This window comes from Sorex araneus, chromosome 6, assembly GCF_027595985.1.
Source record: "Sorex araneus isolate mSorAra2 chromosome 6, mSorAra2.pri, whole genome shotgun sequence".
Classification (NCBI taxonomy): Eukaryota; Metazoa; Chordata; class Mammalia; order Eulipotyphla; family Soricidae; genus Sorex; species Sorex araneus.
Window position 1 is genome coordinate 55,975,163 of NC_073307.1, and position 21,880 is coordinate 55,997,042.

Consider the following 21,880-nt stretch of genomic DNA (forward strand, 5'->3'; position numbering starts at 1 on the left):
GGAATCACTCCTGGCGGTGCTCAGGGGACCATATGGGATGCTGGAAATCGAACCCGGTCGGCCGCATGCATGGCAAATGCCCTACCCGCTGTGCTATTGCTCCAGCCCCTACTCTCAGTAGCTTGACGGGTTCTCCGAGAGGGACGGAGGAATCAAACCTGGGTTGACCCAGTGCAAGGCAAACGCCCTACCCGCTGTGCTATGGCTCCAGCCCTCCATAAAAATAATACAAATTCCTTTTGATTCAGATGTATACAGATGTAAATACACCAAAAACTTGTGGAAACTGATTTGGTGGTAAAATTTCCCTTAATTTTAATCATTCTCTGATATATACCAGTGATTCTATAAATTACTATATCTTATGTAAGCAGCCTATCTTAAAAAAAAAGTTTTAATTGTGGTAACACGATTTAGCAATCATCATTTGACAAAAGCTACTTTTAAGCACTGCATTTTTCTTTTTTTTTTTTTTTGTTTTTTTTGGGTCATACCCATGCATAGGGGTTACTCCTGGCTCTGCACTCAGGAACCACTCCTGGCCATGCTCAGGGGACCATATGGGATGCTGGGAATCGTGCAAGGCAAATGCCCTACCCACTGTGCTATCACTCCAGGCCCAGCACTGCATTTTTCTTTAGAAAATAAGAAAAACCTCAAACCCAGTGTTCAAGTAAAAAATGATTTAAGAATCAATTTATAAAAATATATCACTTTATGTAGTATACGCATACCATTCAAAACTGAATTTTTTTTTTATCAAATGCTGTCTTAAATGCAGTAGGGCATTTGGAGATTAGAGGACTATGTCAATGAACATTCTGAACAGTGGTGCCTGTATTCATCCTTGCCACAGCAGGATATTTGGAGATCAGAGGAATATGTCAATGTACATTCTGAACAGTGGAGTCTATATACAACCAGAACTCATTTAGCATAGACTTGGAAAGTTTTATAAATTTTTAAGGCGGGGTATTTTTTTGTGCTAATTTAACAATTACTGTCACTGTCATCCTGTTGCTCATCGATTTGCTCAAGTGGGCAACAGTAACGTCTCCATTGTGTGAGACTTGTTACTGTTTTTGGCATACCGAATACGCCACAGGGACAAAGAAATCGAACCCAGGTCAGCCACATGCAAGACAAAGGTCCTACCCGCTGTGCTATCGCTCCAGCCCAATTTAACAATGAGACTGTCAAAATACTACTAGGGACAAAAAGAGACTGGATGTAATAACATCTACCACTTCTTTCATATGACTTCCTCTTCTTACTAAAACTCATCATTTCATCAATTGTTGGATGAAACAATTTTAAATTTCTGAACGTTAAACTAGCCATGATGATGAAATCCTAATTATTTTCTTTAAAAAAGACCTGATTAGGGGCTAGAGAGATAGCACAGCGGGTAGGGCGTTTGCCTTGCACGCGGCCGACCCAGGTTCAATTTCCAGCATCCCGTATGGTCCCCTTGAACATCGCCAGTAGTAGTTCCTGAGTGCAAAGCCAGGAGTAACCCCTGTGCATCGCCAGGTGATGCAAAAAGAAAAAAAAAGACCTGATCAATGCACTCCCAGAATACTGAGGTAAGAGGACATTTCAAAATAGAAATATCATACTTGTCAGATTGGTGAGGAACAAAAGAAAAATACCGTTTTTCAAATCTCATAGGATACTGGGCTGTTGTTCATGTAAAATCCATCCTTATCTACAGTTGAAATTCTTTGAAGACTAAGAATAGTATTTAGTCTATTTCATACTTCAGAATACCCAAATTCTGTACTAATGGCTGTTTTAACGCTTCAATCTCAGTCAATGGTTGACTCCTCTCTTGTACCTGAACTAGACTACAACAAGATTTTTAGGTAACTCAATTAGACTCAATTTTCTTACCAATTAACCACTAACAGAAAGTTTGGATGATTAGCAGGTAAATCACATAATGACATGGGTCTAGGAGACTAGGAACCCGGGGTTTGAACCCCAATTTCATCATTGATTTCTCTGTCAGAATCTGAGTTTCATTCAGAGAGCTGCAGTACTATACTAAGAAATTCGACAGATTCCATTCTTTGAAATTATTATATGATGCTGAGAACAGACCCATTTTATTATTCTACTTTGAAAAAACATTACAGCTTTATCCTGATTAGAATACGATTACAAGAAATAAAAAGTCACTGCATACACCACACCATGCAATGTGTAGGATACAATGAACTATGGAGAGAAGAACAGAGTTTTAACAGTGTTCAAGCATTGCAGGTAGGTGGACAGAAAATCCAGGTTAAAGTTTGTGCTTCAACAATTACAAGGAAAATGCTGAGACAGATAATGCTCTCCAGAAAAGATGGAAGTCATTCTCAGAAAATAATATGGAGAAAAGTTCGTGCTTTTCACATGTTGCCAATATTTTCATCTATTCATCTCGTATTTTTGAACTTTCTTAACCAATTCTACATTTCCAGCTCTCCTTCTGGTCATAATTTTTAGCTCTTATTTCAGATTCCTAAGACTCCTAATCAGAACCACAACTCTTGCTGTCATCATCTCCTATTCTAAGTCTGCTGTTCTCATCATCCACTTATACAAAGTCTAGCTGTCTCCTACACATGTTTATAAAAATGCTTTTTTACAAACGTGTTTTCGCCGATGGCAACACTAGGGATCCTCCCAAATAAGAGGTCTACAGTTTGGCTTTGTGAGTTACTTTGGGGTGTCAAAGAAACAGAGATCCCAAGATCATGCAATAGCACCCCTAGTCTGAATCTAGAGGATAGAATGCTGGATTTAAAAACAAATTTATGCTCAAATGGGAAAGCATTTGGACTGATGGCAATCCCACTGTTTTCTCAGAGCCTCACATCCTAGTCCTCTCTTTATAGACTTAGACCCTCTTTCTTAGGGAATGCTTACAGGAAAATGACAAAACATTTACCGGAAGAATCTAGAGATAAATATTGTCTATGAAATACTGTAGAAAACCTCCTAAATCTCAAATACAAGGTGGGGTTTAGGTTGTGTGGATCATTGTGCCATTTTCCTAAGGAACAATAAGCAGAAATAGGGAAAACAAGTCCTGGAGACAAGCTACAATAATTTAAGCAGGGCCATAAATATAGTTCTGTGTTCTAGAAAAAAAATTCTGTTGTAAAGACAATTTTATCCTATTTCGTTGCTTCTAAAGTTCACTCTTCTGATTATACTATACAATAACCCCTTGTAGTTAATTGGAAGAATTTTTCCTTTCTTAGTGATAATAAAAATAATAGTGTGCTTAAAATCAGTCTCTTAGATTTGATAGAATATTGTAAAAAAATAATGTTCTGGTAATCAAGGACAGTTCCTCTAAACTCTACACATAAGAAACAATTTTTCGCTAGCCTAGTTCAAATCACATAGCACATGAAAGCAAAGAACATGTTTTTCTTTGAAAAATGTTTCATTATTCCTGTAAGTTACTACCCTTTCCTTCGAAGCCAGTCTTTCCTACAATTAACTGAAAGTAAGACCCAATTAAAAAAGTATCCAACTAGTGTCATTTATATCATCACGCTTTTCTGACCCTCATTAATGACTACTACACAGATGTGCCCCTAAGGGTCCTCTTTTATTTTTAAAGGGGAGTGGGGGAAACACACCTGATTTATTCCTGGCTCTGTGCTCAAGGATCTCTTCTGGCAGGTTCTGGGACTATATTAGATGCCAGGGATGGAACCTGGGTCAGCCACGTGTGAAGCCAGTGTCTACTCGCTGTGCTATCACTCTGGCCCTACCCTAAGACTCTTCGAGCTTTAACTATTTCTTTACTGAGTCCAACATAGTGCTTCTCATTTCCTTTTCTCTTCCTGACCCTATGTTGTAGTTTAAAAGAAGCAGGTCCTAAGAAGTGGTCAAGAGGTTTATTTCATCTAACTGAACTCAAAGAAAGCAAGAGGCTTAAAATGTTCACACCCATCAGCACTGGCAAGATTAACCCAAGATGACCCTAAACCACTGTTTCTTACATTTTCTAAATTTTTTAGGTGGGTGGAATGTTGGGGAGGGGGCACTGGGCCACACCTGGCAGTGCTCAGGGATTACTCCTGGCTCTATGTTCAGGAATCACTCCTAAACTATGTTCAACAGATCATATACAGTACCAGGGATTGAACTGGGGTGGGCCTCTGCAAGGTGATCTCTCTAGCCCCCACTTTATCTATTCTTTGTTGCTAAACTAATATGACTTATTAAATTTTATCTGCTATGACATTTAAAAAAGAGCACTGTAGCACTGTCATCCCCTTGTTCATCGACTTGCTCGAGCGGGCACAAGTAACATCTCCATTGTTAGACTTGTTACTGTTTTTGGCATATCGAATACGCCACAGGTACCTTGCTAGGCTCTGCCGTGTGGGCAGGATAGGTACTCTCGGTAGCTTGGCGGGCTCTCTGAGAGGGACTGAGGAATCGAACCCAGGTTGGCCGTGTGCAAGGCAAACGCCCTACCCACTGTGCTATCACTCCAGTCCTTTAAAAAATAAGCATATAATTAGTTCCAAGGCCTACTCTGATACTTACTTTTTAATAAAAATCTATGTGTAAAATCTACATAGTGTTAATATCCAGAATCCCCAAGAAGGTTCTCAGTGGTCACAATTCATCTTTATCTTTGTGCTGTTGTTATCTCTCTCCCTCTCTCTCTCACACATGCACACACATTTTTGAGGTTTTGTATCACATATGGCAGGGCTCAGACTTACTCCTGATAGTGCTCCAAGATGGTCTGCAAAGCCAGACAGACACCTTCCCACTGAACTCTCTCTCTGGTCCCCACATGATTTTACAGGCAAACCGCTTTTGTGGAATGGTAATATTCACTTATAGATATTATCAACTGATTAATAATAGCAACTGATTATCAACAGATAGGTACAATAATAATAAATTTTAAAGTAATTAAACAGAACGGACTAAAGGTTAAGTTAGCATAATTAAATACTTCAGAATGAACATTATATTAAAAACCTAAAGACCTTACTTAAAATCCTTTGGGGCTGGAGAAATCATAAAGTGGGAAGTTCGCGTGCCTTGCATGCAGCCAACCCAGGTTAAATATCCAGTACTCCATCGGGTCCCGTGAGCCCTCTGAGTGATATGCCCTGTCTGGAGTAACCCTGAGCACAGCCAAGTGTGGCACTAACAGTCTCTCACTCCCCAAAAATAAATCACTTGACAAGGTGGGAAAGATAGTACAAGTAAGGTGTTTGCCTTGCATGCAGTCAACTATCCCAACACCCAACATGGTACTCTGAGTCCACCAGGAGTGAGAATCCCTGAACACAAAGGAAGGAGTAAGCTCTGAGCATTGCCTGGTGTGGTCCAAAAACCAAACAAGATAATTTGAAAAACAATAAAAAGTACCTAATCTTTTGTTTGCACGTAGCCTTGCTTTTACCAGGAAAGGAAATGGGACCTAGGGGAGAAAAATAAGCCTGGGTAAACTGGATTGGATTCTTCAAAGAGCTTCTGAAAGGCCAGGTTTTTGCTAAAGCCAGGTCCCAGTCCAGAAGCCCAACAGAAAGTGTGCACATCAGCATTTGCAACCTACTCTTAAGAATGGAAATGCAAGACAGACCACAGTGTGTTTTCCACAAATCATCATTCGTGCCCTTATTACTCCAGTAAGGTTAATAATAATAATCTGATTACTCCCATGAACTCTATAAAGTAAGTTACTGGCTACCCAACAACCATTATTAACTATATTAATTATCCATGAAGCGTGAGACTACGTAACTAAAATGATAAAGGCATAGAAACCAAGTGATGGTAACAGTTCTCCGAGCAGTTACCGTCCTTTTACTGTCTCTGATGAAAAACTGCCTTAACTTCTTGAATGTCGACTTCTTTCCTCAAGACAACATGCCTCATTTTTCTGAAAATCAGTAATAAAAGACAAGAGGGGCTGGAGACAGTCCAGGCGGGGAGGGTGTTTGCCTTGTATACAGCCAACCTAGATTTGATCCCCAGCATCCCATATGGTCCCCTAAGTACCACTAGGAGTAATTCCGGAGTGCAGAGCCAGGAGTAACCCCTGAGCATCACTGGGTGTGACCCAATAAGCCAAAAAGCAAAAACAATACACAAACCCCCCCCCAAAAAACACCCATAAGAACTAGACTATGTTTTAAACAGCTGTTTTAGGTGTCCAACAATTAGTTCAATTTTATGAACTCTTAAGGCAATTCTAAAACATCTTGAAAAGTTACTATTCCCTAGTTCAGCCGTCATGGGTTCTACTAGTATGGAATAATAACTGTCTCTACTTTAGCTAACATTATACTTTATTTACAGTAGTTAAAAAAACATTAGCAATGATGGGTGTGTATAACAAATGGTATGAGAATAGCCAAACTCTGCCTATTAAGCACCTCAGGACAAATGTAAATGTTGGAACAAAGTGACTGATAATTTCTATCTTCTCCTGAGGCCCATGTCCAGAAGTTAGGAGAATTCTGTAGTTCCCCATGTTCTCCCAGTCAGCACTCGAACTAGGCTGGTCAGCCAGGGCCCATCCATATTACACACTCCCAGAACAGGATCTCCAGCAACTCTAAGACCCATGGGAGTCCCTCTGGATAGTGCAGTGTGAGTCAACTACCACCAGGAGGCAAGGCAGAGGTGTGCAGTGATGAGTGACCCAGCAAGAACTCCCTGCCTAATCCATTGACCTCACAGTCAATTTGAGAGAGAGAGTGTATGCTGGTGTGTGTTCACCAACCAATTCTAAATTTTATGTGAAGAGGGGATGTGTGTTGTGTTTTCCAATGTACCAAATGAATTCACTCAACTACACCAATCTTCCTACTACTTTTCTAACATAGTCATAATGCTTTTATTTTTTTGTAGTTGCAATTTTTAAACAGTAACCCAACTTACCCGAACAAGAGCATCATCTATAATATGGTCACGTCTGACTTTGAGTCTCAAATATGGATTCAATTGCTGTCCTTGAACCAAACTGTAGAGAACAGTGATTCTTCGTTCACTGTACATGCGAATTCTATTGTCATAATATAATCCCAAATTCTTTGTGACAGCATTCAGTATAAAGGGACATGTCATGAAAGAGAATTTGTTCTCTGTTTCTACTTTGAAAAAAGTATAATCTTTGTCCATTTCTAGAACATCATTCAGTGGTTCATTAATAAACTCTTCAAAGGGGATAAGTGGTTTCCGACAATCCAGAGTTTTGACACCCAGTTCAGTTTCCAGTGGGTCTACTCGTGGCCCTTTCTTATTTCTCCTTTCCTCTCCCAATAGCTCCTGAAGTGTCAGCTCACTGGACTCTGGGATGGGCTCCTCATCATCTTCCTCATTGTGGCCTGTGTCCACTTCCCCTCCTACTACATTTGCATAGTAAACCATTTTCAAGCACTTTGAAGCAGCAACAATAGCATCATCATCGTTCACGAGATTCCGACTGTTAAACTCATTGCTTATAACTTTGTAAGTAATAAGTTGCTGAAATGTCTCCATCATTCTCCGAATCTGGTCTGCGTTGTACTTAGACCACAATCTAACCAATTTTCCTTGGGCAGCCAGGGGTAGCTTACTCATTGCTTTGCAAAACAATGGCAAAGCCATTTCCAGATATTCAGGACTATGGAGATTTCTATTCTCCATTACAATAATGAACAAATTCAGATAATTAGGATCTCTGGAGTACACATTGTGATACGTCAAGTCACATTCCACATTAGGTGACAGATATACAAGTGCATTGAGAAAGGCAGTTTCTATTTTTTCATTTGACAGCAATCTAATATAGACCCTTCGAATGGCCTCGATATCCACAGACACATCATCAGGGCCTAGTTTGTGTAAATTGTTTTCTCCTTGTGGGTTCTCACTTATTCTTGAGGAAGATGCTTCTGAATCTTCTTCCATAGCAGCAGCAGAACATGCAGCCTTTTCCTTTTCATCTTCATCTTTGTCTTCATCCTTGCCTTGAAGAGATTTCAATTCTTCCTTGGTGTGTTGTTTGACTTTCCGAAAGCTCTGTACCAATGCTTCAGCACTTGAAAAAACTCTTCCAATAACACGGATTAAAGGGGAATAATCCTCTCTCTCTCTACATAATTCAAGAATTTCATATACTTTCTCTTCCGTTAGGTAAGTCACATCTAGAAAATTATAGCAGAAAAAAAGAAAATTTATTTTCATAATACTTGTAAAGCTCCTTTTCAATAAGCTCAAAAGTTAAAACAGCCAACTATTTGCACTCAATCCCATTTATGATTTACAAATCTTTTTTTTTCTTTTTTTCTTTTTTGGGTCACAGCCAGTGATGCTCAGGGGACCAGACAGGATGCAGGGGATTAAATCTGAATCGGCTGCATGCAAGGCAAACCCCTCCCTGCTGTACTATGGCTCCAGCCCCAAGTCTCTTAAAAAAATAATATTTAGATTCACACACACAAAAATACTATTTAGATTATATATTTTTACCTTTTTCAAAAGCACCTCTAATCTTCATAATTGCATTCACTACAACATGCAGCTCTAATTGTAAGCATGAAATAGGATGGCATGGGATAGTTAATCACAATACACCTTTGACACCAATACTCAAGGGTTTTCCTGAGATGCCCCATTCTGATTTTTCTGTTCTCTAATAGTAAGATTCCTAAAACACAGGGTTTTCGAAAAATTCTTCTAGTATCTTCTTTTGGAAGTTATTCCTCCCCTACTTTCGAATGGACTATAAAACACAACTAAGTTATTTTTGATGGGCATTCCATGGATGACTAGGAAAATTAATTTTGATCAACAAACACTGTCATTTATAGTTAGAAGTTAAGCTGGAATGTACCTTATGGAACAAAACAGTTACTGAACAATCAAAAGCAATACTAGGGAAGGCAGCAACTGCTTTATTTACAAGTGAAATGGACACTACCATGGGGTGCCCTTCCAGAAGAAGGCAACTGATTAACATACAAATGAAATGGAAACTATCATGGGGTGCCCCAAGTGCTCACCCACCCTGGGCACAGAGCTGGCCCACATTTCCTGCCTTCCTGGTCTTCTGTAAGAATTGCTACTTGACTTTTAGGCCACAGCATTTCTTCTTCCACTCTGGGATGGAAGGGTCAGTGAGTGTCACCCTACTGCCTGCCATGCTCTCGGATGAGTCACACAGATCCCTGCTTATGTTTAATGAGCAGTGCTCCTTTTGGGTTCTATCTGACAAAGCAGCCTAACCAATCATAACTACAACAGACCCTTTCCATTTCTATCATATATTCAGAATCTTAGCAACTCCAGCCCAGCCACCCTGTTGAAGCTATGCTTAGTCCTTCTGGGTACTGTGCTAGAAGTTAGATTAGTATACTATCATTTCTGCAGGCAGCAGTGTTTCATACAAGGGAGTGTTACACTACTATTTTTCCATGATGCCAATTCTCTCCTATAAAGAAATAGTACCAGAAAGGCAAAAAGGACAGACAGACATGAAAGGATAAATCTAGTATAAACTTCTGAGACATTTTCAGTTACTAAAATGTGCACAAGGTGAAACTAAACTAATAAGAGTACACAGAAACAAGAAGAGCGAGGATTTGACCAGTGTCATCTCTATATATAAATAATTTATTTTCTGTAAAGCAACATACCTGAATTGTTACTCAAGATGACAGGCTGATTCTGAGAAATATTATTTCAACATATGAGGATTTCTGGGAAGAATGTCCACTCTGGTAACTCTCAAATGAGGCAGGGCCCTGCACTGCCACCTTTGCCCCTGGACACTTGCTGTATTTATCTATCGTTACTGCCTTTCCGACAAAACCAGAAAAACTATGGCACTCATCCTCTTCACCACTCCAATTATAAAATTCCCTTTTAAGTTTTGATTGTGATAACTAATATTTTGGAATAATTTTTCACCACACAGGTCAGTAAAATCATTATCACACTGGAAGAAATAAAGAGCTCCCCAAGTTAAGTTAAATAACTTTCTGATCAGTTTTGCATTTGAAACAATTCTCTGTATTTAAGGCAACTGATAAATGCAACTGTAACTGCATTACCTTATGTTGAAATAATACTTCTCAGAATCAGCCTGTCATCTTGAGTAACAATTCAGGTATGTTGCTTTACAGAAAATAAATTATTTATATATAGAGATGACACTGGTCAAAAAACAGACAACTAACAGAAATCAAGCTATCTCTTTGAAATAATTAAATATGCAATTAAATACTAAGAGGATAATTTTTGTCATACTAGCAGTCCAGTTTTTATTGTGATAAATGGATCCTTATTTCTGTACTGTACAACATGTTCAATGTCTTAAAACAGGTAGCAGGAGCTCAGCAGTAGAGAAAGTCTTTGAGTTCAATACAAGGCAACTCCCGCACCCAAAAATCTTAATACTCCATACAGTCCAGTGTTTTTTTTGTTTTTGCTTTGGTTTGGTTTTTAGACAACACCTAGCCATACTCAAGGAACCATATGGAGTATAGAATGCCACGAATCAAACCTGGGTCGACCACTTGAAAGGCAAATGTCCGACCTGCTGTACTCTTCACTGCTGTACTCTGACCACTTAATACAGTCTTTATCTCTGGGCTAAAATAGATGTTTCACAGCAAGTGACCACAGAAATGGCCACCAAAAATTAAAACACAAAAACAAACCAATTTGATAGCACCAGAAATCTGCTCCATGTCCCCTACTACTGTATTGGCACTACCTGCAGAGTTTCTTCTACTAAAAGGCAACTTCTGTAATCTCGTCCTGAAAAGCAAAACTAGGTTTATTTCTCGTAATTTTAACTTTAAAATATTTAATATTCTTTTAGGAAGAGGGGAGACCCTCCAGTGATACTCAGCAAACCAGGCTGGTTGGCATGAGGATGCCAATCTCTGTGTGACAACTGGGAGCCCTGTACCATTTTCCTGGTCCTAGTACATTTTTTCTAAAATAATGTAAACCCCCAACATAATTTCCTACTATATAGCTAAAACACAATCAATACCTGTTATAAGTTAAGTGTCCTGGTAAATGTAAAACATCTGCTTCCTAATCTTCACAGCATAAAGTTATTGACAAAGAGCTGCTTGACACATGTATCGTCAATCATACTGAATGCATGTGCTTTACCAATATGCCCTTTGTTGAAATACAGTGCCCTTCAGAAAATTTTCCTCCAGAGTTTTGTTTAGAAATGAACATGCATAGAATTTGGAAACCGTAAAAAAAGAGGTGGTCTACTGAGAAAACAGACATTCTAGCACTGTATGTCTGCGCATAATGTGAAGGATGCACAGTTCTTCTACTTAAAAAACCTAAAAGGAAAAATTTAGAGTGGGCTATTATAATACTTATGGAATGCTATAACCAAAACTAACAAATCAATGTTAGCATTCATGCAGTTATAATTCCTAATAGAAAAAAATCCTAATAGTAAATGCAGAATGTTACCAAAAAGACACTAGCATTCTGGGTGAAAGTGTAAAGAAGTGTGACAATGACTAACTGCTGGAACATCTAAGGACAAATAGCACATAAAGACAAGGACTATCCATCCACTCAACAGACTGGCCAATTCTTGGAAAATTGCCCCGTTGACTGGCTGCATTTGACTGTGCCAGCACAGTCTCTATGCAGCAACTATTGTTCTACAGTATATATTTGCTGGAGAAACATGTATGAAACTGTGTACCTTCCACAATATACACAGCTAATTTATAGTAACAGAACTATGTATTCTGAAATAAAGTTATGGAATTACAGCTCGTGGAAAGCTGTAATAATTTTGTAATTTATTTAAACTTGACTTAACATATTACTGGAAATTTTAAAGGTATATTCCGAGCCACGCATGTCAAATAAAAAAATCTCTTAAAGGGGCTGGAGCAATAGCACAGCGAGTAGGGTGTTTGCCTTGCACGAGGCCGACCCGGGTTCGATCCCCAGCATCCCATATGGTCCCCTGAGCACCGCCAGGGGTTAATTCCTGAGTGCAGAGCCAGGAGTAACCCCTGTGCATCGCCAGGTGTGACCCAAAAAGCAAAAAAAAAAAATCTCTTAAAAAACACTGCCTCTGGTAGCGCTGAGCCAGGACAATAATTCAGAAACCTGTTTGTTTACCTTGTTACTGATTACTTCCACTGAGAGAAAGAAAGAGGATATAATGATCACAACCAATTTAAAGCCCTGAATTATTCAGAAAACTAAATAAGGCCTAAATGAAAAGTCACCAATTCAAGTCCTGCTAGCATGAATGTATCAAAGACCTGGAAGACAACTGAGCAGGTTATAAGAACAACATATAGGAGGGGGGGTGGGGGGAACCCCACAAATTACTTCTCAAGTATCTATTGTAAAATAAGAGAGTAATACAGAGGGTATGCAGTTTCCCTTGTATGCTGCTGATTCAAGTTTGATACTCAGCACTGGATATGGTGCCATTGAGTCTTGCCAGGAGTGATCCCCAGAGCACAGACCAGATGTGCAAAACAAAACAAAACAAAAGCAAAAACAGACTTGCCTGCCTCTGAAAATGGGAAAACCTCCAGTTTCCTCTGTTTTTTTTTTTTTTCACTCCACACAAGGCAGGTTCAACTATGTTAAAATTTAAGCAGACTTTGTGACCTAGTCCAAATGAATATCTCACTTAATGTCTTTCTCCTAGAGGAAACATTTACGTTCCAAACAATCTATCCACAAAGAAATTTTTGGATTGTAATCCGCTTCTAGAAACCACTGAACATTAAAAACCCCACTTCTGCTATCAATCTTTTCAAATTATTGCATAATTAAGACAGAAAAGCCTCACACATTATTTGAATCTCCAACGTAGTCGCCACTCAAAAATTCTCCATTGTTAATAGAATAGCTTACCTTTAAAATCATCTCTAGCTCCTTGACCGTCCTTCTTGTTCATTTTTATCTCAGAACAGTTGTTAGAGGCACCTTTTGAGTTTTCAAGGTAAGCTGAGCTTGCTCCTTTCTTGGAGGGATGAGGGTCACAGAGTTTTGCATTAATCTTATAAAGCTCAAGGGCTTTAATAGCTGCTGCATTGTTATCCATACGAAGAAAACTTGGACAGGAAGCACAAAACTCATTTGTGCAGGCCTCATTTCCACACCCCTCAGTTAACTGGTGGTAGTAGCGTTCTATTAGATGCTTTGCAGCTGCTCGCTTCCTGTACCAAACATTTAAATAATAAGCAGAGTGATTAGTACAAAGCTCAACAGATCATCACAGCAAGGCAACAGTCAGGCACTGACATAATAAACCGCTAGAGTAAGAAAGAGCAACTGACCACATGAAACTTTATAAACTAGTAACATACTTTCTATTTCCTAAAGTACTATCACAGACTATCATTGCTCATCCAAATCATTAACAGCATATGCTTTACTTTTTAAATACTGTTTTAAGTGAGGGGGAGGGGAACTTGATTATATACTGTGCTTAAAATGTAGCAGAAGCTACATAAATCACAAAGTTTATGGCTTAAAGTTTATTTTATTACTTTTTCAATTAACATTGGGAAATCAGTTTAGTATCAGTCTAATTTTCCTCTACATTGTTTCAATAGTCTATACATACTTGATTTAGAATAGAAATTCCTTTACCAGGAAAAAAAAGAATTTTATTCTCCAACACCCATCAGATGGGAAATTTAAAATTAGCTTATTATAAATACCCAAAATTTGTATGTAGATGTGTTCATTCAGTGCAACAGAATGGCAATGCATACAATCTTGAGCCCAAAACATATGACTGAACCTCTTTATTAATTCCATATCAAAGACTCACAGAACCGGTGAAGAGCATTATTGCAAAATATTACATTCTTATGCTTCTACTATCTGTTGATTTAAGATTTAAGTTGTCTACTGGGTTCAAAGAAACATAACAATTATTCATTTGGTCTGAAATTCACATAAAATAAAAATATAAAAATTCTAACTATAAAAATTTATCTAACTCTTAAAATGTTTTTATATTTTTCTAACAGGTAGAACTAAATTGCAAATGGCATTAAAGTTACATCTAGTTAATCATGAGAAAAAGAACAGGAAGCAAATGTGTAGTAAATAAAGGAAAGAGCAAGACCAAGCAATCTTAAGTCTAAAGGAAACACTCCTGTATCTAAGTGACAAAGGTAAGTAACAAAGAGTAGCCACTCAAACATAACCATTTCATTCCATTGCTTCTATTTTTCAAATGTCTCAATGCAAACTCGCCACTTCTCATTACACGCAGAGAAGGTAAAAATCTCTGAAACACACATGAGCATGACTGTAAAAGAGATCTGTTCACTATATGCAGCTACAAATAACCCTAATTTTATAAAAAAAAAAAAACTATTCTAGATACTACTTAAGTGAAAGTGGCATGAAAATGGCAACCAAGAAAACACAAAAAGAGGGACTGGAGAAATAGCACAGCGGAGAGGGCGTTTCCCTTACATGAGGCTGACCCGGGTTTGATTCCCAGCATCGCATATGGTCCCCCGAGCACCGCCAGGAGTAATTCCTGAGTGCATGAGCCAGGAGTAACCCCTGTGCATCGCTGGGTGTGACCCAAAAAGCAAAAAAGGAAAACACAAAAAGAATGTAACTCACTAACTACTAAATATCCACTGTCTTATCAAAGTTTATTTGCCAAGTTAATTGTGATTTTGAAGAAATTATTGTTTTCACATTAGAAGAAAAAGAAATATAGAATCTAGAACATTCAAGTACAGTTTACAGGTTGCTTTCTTCTATAAAGAATGCGTGATTAATACCACCCGCTTCCAAACTGCAGTTGCTTTCTCTAGTGAGAATAAAAATAAGCATTTTCTTTCTGGAGGAAAATTATGAACTTGTATCATCTTTAAAAATGAGTCAGAGAATGAATCATATGAATCAGAGATCCACTTACAGGAAATAACTAGACAACTTTGCAAAACTGTGCTGTTTCTAAGAAATCTGGGGGTGGGGATACCATGCCCAACAATACATAATTATGTAAATGAACTGACAACAGTTCACATGAAAGAATTGAAAATGACCCAGGCCAGAATCGGACAAAGGAACACTCTTCTTTCTGTACAGAGTCAGGTAGAGTGGTGAAGGATGAAGCTATCCCCCTCCTTGATGGAGTGGGGATCAAGCTGGCACCCCACACACAGCAAGGTCTGTGCTCCATCACACTCCCTCTTTGAGCAACAGCTCTAGCTCCAAGACGATTTCAAGTCTTAAAAATCAGTTTCTGTTTTGTTTGGGAGACACACCTGGCAGTGTCAAGGGCTTCTTGGCTCCTTCACTCTGGAATTACATCCTGGTGGGTTCAGGGGATCATTGTGGGATGACAGGGATTGAACTCAGGTGGGTCGTTTGCAAGGCAAATTTATCTGTCACAGATAAAGCTATTTCACTTTAACTTCACAACTCAGAATTTTCTTTAGTCCACAGTGACAAGACAGAATGGAGTTAAAAATCACACAAAGCAAACGAAGCAAAGTGCAGAGCCATGGCCACAACAGGAGCCTTGGGGGTCTCCCCACTCCAGACCATTTCCACTACACTGAGGCCATCCATTTAAAAAGGATGGCAGTACTAAAACCGTCTACGCAGAAGTGCCATAAATAATGTGTGCATGAAAATATTATTTTAAAAACCACACCTCAAAAATAATGGAATCTCTGCTTGGTATCGCATATGCACTGAGGGTGGAGGTAGGGATGGTCTAACGGAGAGAAAGGTTGGTAGGTGAAAGCAAATTAAAAATGCAGGCTTATAATGTCAACTGCAAAATTATTTTAAACTTGCTTCATTTGTGCCTGGCTGATTGCTCAAAGGGCAAGAGAGTGCTGCCGCTGCATGATCAGCTCCCTGAGCATTGCTGAACCAAACACAAGGAAATCTTTGGAGTAAACACTTTGCTAACTACAACTTCAGAGAAGGCAGTTCACCTGAACGAGGAAATGGTCTCACCCAATGAGAGAGGGAGAAAGGAAGAGAGAGAACAAGATCTCCTACCACATGAGAACCACTTACTTACAGCCTTAACTAGTGATAAAAAGGAAGAGGGAGAGGAGTAATATGCTGACCATCACTTACAAAGCAACTCAACTGGCCTGGCAAGAAGACTGCCTGTAGGAAAACACAGCAACATTCCCAGCCCTGAGGCGAGGAGAAACAAAGTTGCCAACAACAGGAGAAAGAGCTAGGACAGAACTTAAAAGGCAATGGGAAAATAAGAGATGAATACAAGGACCAACATTAGGTCATAAAAAACTCGAAGAACTGAGATAGGATCATAAAACCATGCTTTCAGAAAAGAAAGCTGGGTTAGTGAACATCTGGCAAACAAGACTGGAATCAGAATCTAAAACAGCAATGACAGAAATGAAAGGAATGATGACTGTGACATGAAATGTAAACTGATGTTGGCCAAAGTACAGACTTGTAAGTGATAAAAAGACAAAGATAAAAAAAAAATCATAAACCTAAGTAGAGTGACATTAATTGACCACTGACTTTGACTTACTTTGGAGTTGAAAAGAAAAGATGTAAGGAACTAAAAAGTCAGAAATGAAACAGCAAACGTCCAAAGCTTGATAGTCCAGAAACTAATAATCACTACTCACCTAACTTCCCTTTCTAGAATGCAATCTTTGCAAATACTCTGGACCCTTTCCCTAATGCTATAGTTAATGCAATGGTTTCAAAGAGAGGACAGTGATTTTCTAGACAATTTAGGCCTTAGAGAAATAGAGCTGATGAAAAAAATCTGACACAACTGTGGTCAGGTTTAAGGTCAAGGTCTACACCAAAACAGTGAACTGTTTACTCAGTCATCTACAATTTTGAGCTGGTCATTTCAAAATTCTACCATATTATTATAAAAATATTTTTTCATGAAAATAAATTTAAACATAAGGTTTTTTGTTTTGTTTTTTTTTTACTGTATGAAGTGTTTAACAGGAACTCAGAAAATGTGTTAATCATTACGATCCCAATGCCCAGGCTGCTTGTTGTTATGGTGAACACAAAATAAAACTGCAGAATCAAGTATTCACATAAAATTACAGTAAAAGTATAATAATCCAAAATGTATCTACCTCCCTCCAATGCAGATTTTAAAGAGCAAGGAACACAGCACACAATCATCAGAGTTGTGCTCCTATTTAATTCTGAGATAATACATTTTGATATCTGGTTCTAATTCTAAAACTTTGTTTATTGTGGGCCAGGCAATATATGAAAAATTCTTCAATAATGATCTGAGTGGTCAATTATTTTGCAGCTATATGGCTGACTGAGTTTTTCCAGAAGGCGAGGAAACTTTGAAAACGGAGTAAATTTGCTAATAAAAATGCTGTGAGATCTTTTAGTTTTAGGGTGAGAAAATCCTAGATACTGACTTTCGGCAGCTTTATTCTAAGGATTATTTAATCAAATTATTGCATAAAGTTAGCGTTGTATGAATAGTAAGTGAACCAATAGGTATGTGTTTCCTACCAAATGACAAGTTTTCCTAAACAAACCAAGTGAATTGTAGGAATACTAAGTTTCAGTGAACAAAAACTAACTGGGGGCGGGCGGGTGCAGAGAGTCAACACAGCAGGTAAGGCACCTGCCTTGCATAGAGCAGACCCATCTTGTCCTGGAGCCCTGTCATGGTGATTCCCAGGCACAGAACCAGGAATAAGCCTGAGCACACTCTGGTGGAACCTATAAAACAAAAGTAAACAAACCAGCAACTAGCCAGGAATGACTACCAGCAAGACAGACAAAAAAAAAAAAAGTCAAAAAGTCAGTCAAGAACAGTCACACTGGAAAAAAATGTTTCAGCTGCCTTTCACCCACCCCAGCGCTTGCATAGCTCATAATCCTGATAACAAAACCAAATGCCCAACTTCATCCCTGGGAAAATAAGAGACCAGATTACAGTATCTAACAGTGCACGATTTCAAGGGGTGCAAAGATAGTCTTTAAACCTCCTACCACTGCAGGAACAACAGGCAACACATAGCTGCAAATAGCTCCTGTTCCCCTGTCAGCTTCTTACAACCTTTAAGGAGGATCAAGACTACTTAGAACAGTTCCCAATCAGACATAAGACTTTAGTCTCTAGGCCAGACTAAATGATGAAGGCCTTGTCTTCCCTTTCTAAAGGGCACTCCCTGAAAACTGAAGTGGATGCTTTTGCAAATGCAAAATCTATAACAACAAACTAGGCAGATATACAAACAAATACACACACCCCCACACCCCCCCCACACCCCCCCAGCATAATGGTCTGAACTTTGTAATGTAACCCTGTACTAACAGAATATGCATTACCTTAAGGAAATACAATGAGCTACAACAGAACAGACTAAATGAAATCATGAGACACAAATACAAGAATACGTACACCAACAATAATTTTTAAAATATGCACAAAACCGAAAGAACTTATCGAAGTTAAGGACATAGTCAATGAATTAAAGAAGTCACAATGGGTGATCAGAAGTTGTTCCACTGTCAATAGACTCGATTTAAAATGAATCTTAGTGAAGTGGAGGGACAGTACAGTGGGTAAGGGTTTTGCCTGGAATATAGCTGACTCTAGTTAGATCCCTGGCACCACCTGATCTCCTGGTCCTCTGGCCTTTTCCTGAAAACACAGGCTAGGTTGTCAGAATCCCTGGGCGTCCAGAACCTGTGGGCCTCCTGAATGCTCATGGAGGCCCAAAATAAAGAAAAACATTTGAAATAAAACAAAACAGATTTTTTCACTGTATAATACGGTATGTGATAATCCCACAATAACTACATAGAAAACAGAGATTCACAAAAGCAAATGACATACAAAGAGTATAACCAAGTGTAAGAAATGGAAAACAACAAAAAAGCAGTAAGTTCTTCCCTACAGTAATTATTTTAAACAAATGAATTAAATCCACAAATCAAAAGAAATAAACTGAACTTAAGTTTTTTAAAAGAAGTGAATTCATACGCTATGCACATAAGTCAATTTATAAGAATATTTAGACTCAAAGTGTAAGGAATGGAAAAGTCAACCTTTACAAATGGTAATCAAAAAAGAGTATATGAGAACAAAGAACTTTAAGTCAAAATTGTCATAAGAAAAATGTTTATATCACTATAACAATTATATATAAAATCTACATAGAATGCATATACATGGTTTATGGTTCATGTTTATATATTCCATATTATAGTACATATAGTCTGTTACATGCCTGCCAATTCATTCAATAGAAATTCATAATATAAACTCAATGTGAAGATCATATTCATATTTTTAAACATTCATTTAACAGAAGAGCACCAAATATATAGCAAATATCAAACAAACTGGAGAAAGGTTAAGTAGTAAAATAACAGGACACATCAATAACAGACAGATCAACCATACAGAAAATCAATCAGGAAAACAGAAAGTAAACAATACAGACACAATGGATCTGAGACACAGGCATGCACCCCATCTAACAGAATTCTTGTTTTCTCAAAGGCTTATGAGAGGATTTTCCAGGGCTCATACCAAGTAGCTTTACTCATCACAAAAGAATTGAAGCTAGAAATTAAAAGGAAAACTGTTGTGAATGGACATAGTCTTGTACAATCAATGAATAATAATTTTTTAAAAATCACAACAGAAATTAGGAACTACTTAGGACAAATGATAATGGGAATAAAACATAACCAAGTGTCTCAGATGCAGAAAAAGCAAGACTATGAGGGAAGTTTAGAAATATGAAAAGAACCTGAAATTAACAACCTAACTTTGGACCTCAAGAAACCAAAGTAAATAGATCAAATGTAAATAATCAACATAAATAGAAATTAGTGATACTAAGAGTTGTTTTTTGCAAAACAAAATAAACCAAGGGTTGGTTAAAAAAATATTTCAAATTAAGAAAAGCTCTAGCCTGTAACAACTTTTGCTAAGTCAACATTTCCACTCATTTTACTAGACCACGTGGAGAAACCATTTGTTATTTACCATTCAGACCAGCCTTTCCCGATTTTCTGTTCTTCAGAGCCTTCCTTTCTTTAATGACCAAAGTATAAGGGTCCCAGGGACCAGCCATTACACCTCATCCTTCAAATAGCCTTTAAATAACTTAATCTTTAAGACTTTAGCAATCCCTTCCAAGGTCTCCCTTTAGTATGATGTAAACCATTTCAGGCCCCAGTACTATTCTAGGGCCACTGGGCTATCCCACATGGGCTTTCTTCAAGGAATTTAGCTGTAAAGGAGAAAGCCAAAAGGCTTTCAAGGAAATGCAGAGTCTGATTTTACTACGGGGACCTCAGAGGTATATATAGAGACACCTTCAGCCACATGAATCAAATGAGGTGAGTAAGGACTGTCATCCCTTTGCTCATCAATTTGCTTGAGCGGGCACCACTAACGTCTCCATTGTGAGACTTGTTACTGTTTTTGGCGTATCGAATATGCCATGGGCAGCTTACCAGGTTCTGCAGTGCAGGCGAGATACTCTCAGTAGCTTGCCGGGCTCTCCAAAAGGGGTGGAGGAATTGAACCTGGGCCAGCTGCTGCAAGGCAAACACCCTACCTGCTGTGCTATGACTCCACCCAGAATCTTTCAGATTAAAGATAAATACTATGAGTAAAGGCCCAAGGCCCTGCCTGAGGACATGGTTCTATGATAAGTGTCAACAGTTCAATAGCACAAAGCTCAAGGAAGAACTGAAAATAAAGTGAAGATACAGGGAGAAACCAGATTATGGGGTACTTTGTAGTGGTTTACAACCACCAGCCCATGGACTAATGCCAAGCCACTGGTCTGCAGGTGTAAAAAGGCTGAAACCACCACTTTGTAGATATATTAAAGCACTCTGATTTTAACAGAGGAGCAGTGGGATAAAGGCTAATGGCACTCTCACCATAAAATGCAAACACGGGCCAGAAAGACTGCTTCAGTGGTCAAGGATGTGTGACCCTAAACTTAATCCCATGCACCACATGGCCTCCAAGCACAGCTAGATTTGGCCCTGGTGGCTCCAGAGAACACTGAGCCTTTCAGCCTGCGTCACAGGACCAAACTCCCCAGGAGTGGTTCCAGACTGCTAACTTCCAGCAGAGCACTGCAGGACGTGACTCACAAAGACTTCTTTAATGCATATATATTCCACTTAGCAAGAAATTTCATATTTCTACACCATCATAAACCACTAGATAAAACTTGCAATCAACTGACCAATGACCAAGTCAAATTCATCTTAAGTAACTTTGCTTTCTAAAACTTGGATCATAAATGACGAAACTAGAGACAATCCAGTTAGGTGATTACTGCAATAGACCAGTCAACAAAGTAGCAGAAACAAAAATATATATACAAAATGTATTTAAGCATAGTTTATAGCCGGTCAAAGAGTGAGAATAGCTCGTGGGAAAGAGGTAAAGCTACAAACTGAAGTGGTAATAATATGAACAATGAGAACCCACTAACAGAGAGTGGTCCTCAATTAATCCTCTATTATCCCTAGATAATGGGAGTAGAGACGCCAAGAAAGCATCAAAATGCTCTAGTAGCTTTTAAGCTGAAAGGAAACACAAGTAGTCTTTAAGAACCCCTTTTCACTTTGAACCCCATCAACAGATGACAAGCTCTGTGGATTAAAGGTAAACTGTTCTCCTCAATGTTGCTTAGACAGTTTCTTAGAGACACATAAGATATACTAAATAAAATTCAAAATTCACATCAATTCTTAAAGCCCTTTCCAATGGAGAACAAGTCCAACACCGGAAAGACTCCCTAGAAGCTGCAATTCCAGAAACCAAGAGAGCAGACTGCCTTATGTTTAAAATAAAATGAATGGGCCTAACAGATGCTCTGCCTAT

The 21,880-nt window shown here is 38.5% G+C and overlaps 1 protein-coding gene across 3 annotated transcripts in view; it reads right to left on the bottom strand.

Moving 5' to 3' along the window:
* UBE3A (ubiquitin protein ligase E3A) overlaps positions 1-21,880 on the bottom strand; it is a 73,074-nt gene that overhangs the window by 24,477 nt on the left and 26,717 nt on the right. For all 3 annotated transcript variants that reach the window (XM_055141243.1, XM_055141244.1, XM_055141245.1), the window contains 2 exons: positions 12,895-13,199; positions 6,922-8,168 (listed from right to left, as the gene is read on the bottom strand). In XM_055141243.1, the coding sequence (XP_054997218.1) occupies positions 6,922-8,168; positions 12,895-13,199 (1,552 nt within the window). The remainder of the gene's footprint in view (positions 1-6,921; positions 8,169-12,894; positions 13,200-21,880) is intronic.